Source organism: Pempheris klunzingeri, chromosome 16 (genome assembly GCF_042242105.1).
Source record: "Pempheris klunzingeri isolate RE-2024b chromosome 16, fPemKlu1.hap1, whole genome shotgun sequence".
Lineage (NCBI taxonomy): Eukaryota > Metazoa > Chordata > Actinopteri > Acropomatiformes > Pempheridae > Pempheris > Pempheris klunzingeri.
In genome coordinates, this window is record NC_092027.1 from 5,003,773 (window position 1) to 5,011,376 (window position 7,604).

Genomic DNA, 7,604 nt, shown 5'->3' on the forward strand with positions numbered 1-7,604 from the left:
AGTAGAAAAATCTAACGTGACCAAAATGAAATATTGGTGGCAAATTGTAAAGCACTCTTACACACTATCTAGAAATAACCACAAGAAATTAATGTTACATACATTCATAAATGAAAACACCTCTTTAGCTTCTTTTGCTTAAAACAAATGCAAAACAAATTAAAATTTTATTTGAATTATTTTCAGAAGGCTCTGACAGTAAAACATTGTCCAACATTAATGTAAGCCCTCTTTTGCACGCTGCATACTTCAAATAAATAGTTTTTCTGCGCCTCTTGAATATGATATGAAAAGCAAAGAATTAATGTTCTTGGTCTTATTGCTTGGTTCCAAGCAGCCAAAGGTGATTGTTAAAGTTCATCCTGATGAGAAGCCGGCGTCTGTATCTCCTGTTGACATGTATGAGAGGCCTCTTGTGTGATGTATGACCAAAAATATGTGTTTTTGTCAGATACCAGATTATCTTTTAACAGTACATAGAACATCAAAGTCCCCAAGTCATGATCAATGTGACAAGTGACAAGTGCTGTCTTCAGTGAAGACAACAGATTCTTTAAATTCTTCCAGTGATAATCCATCAAGTGATGTTGATGTGCATTTCAGATAATGACACAGCACAAAATAAAGCAACTTGATGGATCCAGACAAGCATTGGTTGCATCACATCAAAAGACAAAAGGATGTAAGAAGACGATATGTGTTCTCACCTGGGTAGACTGTCCTGTTGTTGCTGTTCATCTCGTGCTTGGCAGTTCTGCACGTAATTCTGTCATCGGACACGCTCTCCACTTCACAAGGCAAGCCTGAACAGAAATCAAAGAACAAAAGCATGTCTCACAATAACTTTTCACTGACACAAAGACACAAAAACACAGGCTGCACTTATGGGAATAATTAACCGGAAAGTGAAAATACGCTCATTATCTACTCACAGCTGTCACGAAGAGGTGTTTAAAGTTACTGAGTTTCAGTGTGATATATTTGAAAATAAGAGCGCAGTTATGTACCTTGGTTGTAATTATTAGTAGTATTATTATATTATATTATATTATATTATATTATATTATATCATATTATATTCAGCATGTATCTGTGATTATCTTCAATTATCAGTCATTTTTGTTTGTGTTTTATTTTGTATCTGGTACATCAATGCCCTCCAACCTGCAGCAGCACAAAATAATTGTTTTTGCAAACAGAGGCTTTGACTACATGCCTGTTGCCATGGTTACTCATTTACTGTGGCCAACACATTAGTTTAAAACAGTGAACAGACACTTTCAAAGTAAATAGTTAGTAGGTGTTTAATGGACACCCTGCAGCCTTTTGGACTCTGTATTCTTTATATGGTTTATAAGTGTTTTTGGTGTCCTCTAACCCCTTGAATTTGTCGAAGTTAATTATCTTAACAATCCAAAAATGTGAGTAGTGATTTCATTTTGAGTACTAATGCTTACACGCCAGATTTTGTGACTGTCAAAGACGACTGATTCAAGAAAAGTGACTCTACTGTCAAACACAGACTGTAACGCAATACCATGGTAAATGACTCATAACTTCTTGTTCAGTTTGTTCGTCACGGTCTGCTGTGTCTCTGAGATTCTTTCCTCTGCCGTGCAGCTACTCTGTGGTTTCTTTTGTTTCTTGTGACATAGAGTATATGCACATTCTGTAGTGTTGAAAGGGGATTATCACCTTCGCGTGACATGCCGTGCCAACAATGGGCAGAACAGTGGTGTAGTCTGGTTTATTGTAGTGGGTGTTCGGGGATGACTCCCAATAGGAACGCAAAAACTGGCCGAGATGAAATGATTCCAACAATAGTACTTCAGATGAAGAAATCATTCCACAATGAACTAACAACATATGATCATGATGTAATGTAAGCATCTAAAATATGCAAAAACTGCTGCAAATTGACATCCACGCTGTGTGCACTTTGAGAAAATGTTTTGCAAGACTAGTGACTGCGACTGCAGGTTAATAGTCTCAAATGATTGGCTCAGGTTGTTGTTGTTGACCCACAACCACGACTGTAATCAGACGCCTGTTCCCAACAAGTAGTATGGTATGTAGCCCAGGCCCTAACCAGAGTGGGGTCAAGTCTCTCTGCATTCTGTCTGAAAACTATATTTTTACGTATTCCTCTGCATTTTTAAGTGCAGTACAGAAATCCTGGAGCTTTCTTAGTGGATATGCAGCAAGTGTGTGCAGATCACGTAGGCTGCACCACTGGTGCAGAGTTTTGTTTTGAGGAGACATTCATGTAATCATCCTGAACACTTATAGTGAGTGATGTTACCTCCGACGAGTACACGGGCTGGGCGGTCAGTTTGGTCGAAGAAGCGGCCGTGGACGGTCAACAAGGTTCCACCCATGACGCTGCCCTTGGATGGGGAGACTCCTGTCACCTCTGAACAGGAGACATAACAAACATTTCACTACAAGAAGGATAAATGCCACAGAGGAACTGTGGCAAATGCCACAGAGGAACTGTGGCATTTATGTGGCATTTAATAAATGTGACCGTTTTCTTAAGTATGAACAAATGTTTTCCCTCTTAACGTACCTGCAAAAGTCTGGAACATGGAGAGCTTGCCCAAACCTGAAACCCTGTACAGTTTCTTTTCTGGTAAACTCCTAAAAATTTAAGAGAAATTAATTCACATGATTTCATGATGATGTTTATACGATACTACTGTTGTTGAGTGAAACATTATACTATTTTCTGAATAAACCCGGTGCTGGGAAATCTTTCTGAAAGCATAAATATGTCTGTATGCAAATCTTAAACTGAAGTTAACATGTAAAAAATGCTGATTAGCAAGAAGTCAGATGTTTTCATAAAAGCTTTACCTTCCGAATTCATCATCGAGAATGTAAGTCAAGTTGTGATGCCCTGTTAGAAATAAAACATAATTAACAGAGAACAGTGTGTGTAGTTATTTTATTAATTCATCTTTTTTAAAATGTATATTAAGACCAGCTGTAGTGGTTAAATGCAGCTTACCGACATACGTCCCCGTTATTTTGCAGCTCATTTCTCCCCAGTGAGAAGTTTCAGAATTCAGTCGCAGGTTATATCTTTAGAAATATTTGACAAACTTTTAATACTGCACAAAATACCAAATCAGACTTATTTGTATTACATTTTATTAGTTTTATTATTAGTTCACTTGAAAGACTGGTACACCAACTACTTACAGTTCATCTGACTCAGGCTTGAGCAGCTCACATGGCATCCCTCCCATGTAGGATCTATAATAAACAAGATTATATGCATTGATTACAACATTTAACACATTAACGCATAAAGAGCTTTCTTATGTCGGACTAGTTTCTTTAGCCTTTATTAGTGGGGAGTCTGCCTCCTTTTATAGGATATTTACAGGATATCATCATATAGCAAAATAGAAATCAAATAAAATCAAATCAAATCAAATCAAGCCAATTTTTATAAAGAGGTGTTTGTGCAAAATTTTAATAATTCAATACAACAGAAATACAAGGGAGACCAATGTGGCACAGTAGAAGAGGACTGGTTGAAATAAAAGAGTGCTAAGCTGCAAAGGTTGTAAGATGTCTTAAGATGTTTTTTACAGGTGATTTCAGATTGTGGGCAAACAGAAATGTCCCTCATTTAAAAAATACACTCTAATGCCTGGATAAGAGAAAAAGCTTTATGTTAACAGGAACATTTTGAAAGTGCATCTATATTTTATTTTGTCGTCATACCTCAGAAATCGGACGTTGAGGCCGTTGGTGCTCTTGTGAGTGTTGCTTCCATACACATCAGAGTAGATGCGCCCTTTCACTGTCACTAAGGTGCCTGCAGGGATTTTGAAAAGGGTTTAATGTAAAGTGCAAAATGGACTCTGTGAAAAGACTGCAGGATGTGCAGTGTAAACACTGTACCTGGGGGGCCATTGACTGGACTCAGAGAGGTGATAGTAGGAGTGCGATACCACACAGTCTAAGAAAGGTTACAGTTAAAAGGGAAAAGACTGTTAGACACCAACCAGCAAGACACAACCAAACCTGACTAGAGGAGTTTAAAAATCAAGGCGTCTGTGTCGTATGTAGCTTCAGACTTACATAGAAGCTGCAGTAGTATGATTTGTACACGCCTCTGCATATATTGCTGTCAGGAATGGGATCACCGTCCACAGTGACACGAACCGTATAGTGACCACCCGGCATGTGCCTGTGATTAATCACAAATTAATCATCAGATCACACGCATGAGGGGACTTTGTTGTGTAGTTTTACTGGCCCGTAAGCTACCTGGTGTAACACATGATCTGGTTGCCATGTGTTGAGTCTCTCTCCACATCGCAGGGGACCGACAGGGTGTCCGACACCAGAGTGACACGGTTACCAAATGTGTCGTCTTTTGGATTCAGCTGAAACTGGTTCTCCTGGGCAAAACCTGAAAAAAAAAATCAATTTGAAATCATTTTAAAAAATATTTTTACTTAATGAAAGAGTCAACAGACGGACAGAGCTGTGAAAACAGGTGAAAATTTAGCTGAAGTTTTGGTTTAGGAGTTGACACAGTTTCACAGTTCTCTTCTAAACGGTATCATAACATGGTAACTATAGTACAAATAATATTCTTTGATTATTTTTATTATATCAATCATTGGTTTGATGCGTCATCATTCAAGATTCAAGATATTGGCACTCCATTTGTAGTAGTACACTCGTGTAAAATTCTTTGGCTGGGAGCTCTGTTGCAGGAAGATGTATAAAGAAAAACAATATATAAAAGTAAAATAAAGATATTTAAACACGAAATAGCAGAATATAGGTAATGAGTTATGACAGCAGTGAAAGGGATGGGATGTATAAATGCAATAAAGCTTTGTGTATGTATACACGTCCTATAGACATAAAAATATGAAACAGCCTGAAATCACATCTAAAACAGAATGAAAGCAATAAAAGGTGCTTATGCAGTCAATAAAAAAGTCAATGAGAGTCAATGAAAATCTGTTTAAAGTCTCATAAATTAATAAAAAAAAAAATGCTCACAGTTATTCTTCAGAGCTACAATAAGATTTAAGCATCATTAGTTTGGATAAAACCATGAACACAGTGGCACAGTGTCGTATCTCTTACCTGATCCTGAAATAGTGAGTCGTGTTGCTCCATTTATGCTTCCTCGATGTGGATTGATGCTGTCAATACGCTGAGCACCTGAAATATACAATAATACATAATGAGACGCCCAGGTGGCGTGCAGCAGATGAGGAACTTTGGGCAAGTTCTGCTTTTAAAATGGTGCAATTTGCATTTAAACCTTTAAAATGTACTTAAATCAAACGCAGATTTCATTAACTTGAATTAATGTTGGACTTTGTAAAGGTCCACTTACTGCAGCAGGGACACAGTGCGAGCAGGAGGAGGAGGAGGAGGAGGGGAGCCGCCGGCTTCAACGGGGACTCCATCCTGGAGATTTCTCGGATTTCCCTGCAGCCTCACCTGCAGTCTGCTGTGATTAGTGCTCTGGAAGAATTTAACACAACGTAAAGCAGAATTTTGATTTGTTTTTTTAAATGCAATTTTACTAAAGTGATCTGATGGAAAATAATTTGAAAAATCCACAAGTAGGCCTAAAATGAGAAAGCAAAGCAAAAGTAAAAACATTTGGTAGATTAGACTCAAATCCCCACATGATCAAATGTACCAAAGACTGTAACAATCACAAGAAATGTTGACATTTTTATTATTAAATTAGAATTTGCAATTTTAAAATGATCAAAGCCCACCTGTTGAAAGTGTCCTGGAGTGAATGTTAAATGTCTCTGGTGTTCGCTCAGAGAGGGACACCGCCTATGTGCAGGACAGTGCACCAACTCTTTACACCAAGGCTGCTCTTTGGTCCGCCTCTCACCTAAAACTGGGTGGAGACTCTTGAGATCAACCCATCCTGGTGTCCATGTAACTATTCTCCACCACAGTGTAGGTCTCATGCTCATCTATTCTTTTCCTGTTATTGTCAGATTAGAGTAAAACCAGGTTAAAAAAAAACAACACTTTCACAGACGGGAATCTAAATCACCACTTTGTTGGAAGTACAGAGGAAGTTATAAGTCATAGAAATCCCATTTTAGACTTATCAAGGGTCAGTCAGTGACACATGTTTCTTTGCAGCTCAAAGTGAGTGGAAGTAAAACGTTAAAACTGATAAATTATCGGAATGCAAACATGTGCTGGGCCCTTTATAAAAACATTAGTAAGCACAACGAACAATATGATGAAAACCAACACGATAAAGCTTAAATAAATATTACCATTGTGAAGCAAGCTTAAGATTCATTCATTCAGTTTTGTGTTGCATTCCATTATATGGCCAAGTGTAGCAAATGTATTTATGTGCAGTACAAGGAGCACCTGAGCGATGCTCTGCAAACCTGTTGTAGTATTAGCTGCTGTCTTCATATCATTGTGTCCAGACCTCCTTCTACATGTGATATATGAAACATAACATGAGTACAGTGTTGGTTGTAATCTTTGGCACTATGGGGCACTAAAACACACCATAACTCTAATGAGTAATTACACTCGTGTGGTGCTCTCACTGTTGATGCAGAGTATTTACAACAAGGGCTTTTCAGCATCAAGTTCAAGTTTAATTCTGTAATAGCAATTCATTCTGTCATAGCAATTGTGAATAAAAAAAATACAGTTCCAACGTCATAACGTTTCTGCAGGAGCACAGTATGAAACTGACATAATATCAGATGAAGCACACAGTAACAGATAAAGACCAAACTTTTGATGTATAAAAATGAAACATTTAAAGTGAGTACACCGATCATCGTTCACCATGATGAGTAATGATGTATGGAGAAGTGTCGGCTACAGAGGCAGAGAAAACTAACGAAATCAGCAAAAACAGAGCCTAGAATGAGAACATGGCCAATTATAGAGAGTTAGTAATGATGCAGGGAAGAGGGCAGCATATTACACCACCGCCACAGAGGTCATGACCCTGTTGTTTGGCATACGCCATCTAGAAACTCATTACAGCTCATCACAGGGTCAGAGTGTGAAAGAAGAAAGGCAGTATAAATAAAACCTGAGCATGTTGTTTGTGCTTTTATTTTATTTTTTTTCTATTCTTTTACTTTTTATTGCATAACAAAATATTGTCAGACCTTTTATGTACATACACTATGATTTTATTGGTAGTTTACAACATTATGGGCTCATAACAACATTAAAGCTGCATATCAGTTTCTCATTTGTTCAACAGTTTGGAGGTTCAAGCAACCTAATCATCTTCACAGTGATGCTCTCATATGTACTGCACCTGCATGGGCAGCGCTGAACTATGCAGTGCCTTAGGAACAAGTGGACTCTTGTGTCAGTAAAGTAAGTTACGACATTTTGCAGCTCAGGAATGTTTATAGCCGTGTAATTTCAACACGGGATTTTGCAAACCAAACCGCTTGGAAGGCATCAATATGTTATTATATGTTATATGCTGTTATTAGTTTCCAGTGACATGGTGCCGAGGACAGACAGACAGACAGACAGCAGATTCTCACTAGAGATTCCAGTGATGAGCTACTGAGTATGCAAATCCTGTGGTGCCA

At 38.0% G+C, this 7,604-nt stretch overlaps 1 protein-coding gene across 1 annotated transcript in view; it reads right to left on the reverse strand.

The window, feature by feature from the left end:
• Positions 1 to 7,018, reverse strand: part of pkhd1l1.1 (PKHD1 like 1, tandem duplicate 1) — a 43,465-nt gene extending 36,447 nt beyond the window's left edge. Inside the window, exons 1-13 of the mRNA XM_070846837.1 lie at positions 6,974 to 7,018; positions 5,392 to 5,508; positions 5,122 to 5,269; positions 4,285 to 4,429; positions 4,096 to 4,204; positions 3,916 to 3,973; positions 3,736 to 3,829; positions 3,205 to 3,258; positions 3,011 to 3,084; positions 2,857 to 2,899; positions 2,570 to 2,640; positions 2,303 to 2,413; positions 708 to 803 (exon numbers count right to left, since the gene is read on the reverse strand). Of these exons, the coding sequence (XP_070702938.1) occupies positions 708 to 803; positions 2,303 to 2,413; positions 2,570 to 2,640; positions 2,857 to 2,899; positions 3,011 to 3,084; positions 3,205 to 3,258; positions 3,736 to 3,829; positions 3,916 to 3,973; positions 4,096 to 4,204; positions 4,285 to 4,429; positions 5,122 to 5,269; positions 5,392 to 5,508; positions 6,974 to 7,018 (1,165 nt within the window). The remainder of the gene's footprint in view (positions 1 to 707; positions 804 to 2,302; positions 2,414 to 2,569; positions 2,641 to 2,856; positions 2,900 to 3,010; positions 3,085 to 3,204; positions 3,259 to 3,735; positions 3,830 to 3,915; positions 3,974 to 4,095; positions 4,205 to 4,284; positions 4,430 to 5,121; positions 5,270 to 5,391; positions 5,509 to 6,973) is intronic.
• Between the last annotated feature and the right edge of the window lie 586 nt (positions 7,019 to 7,604).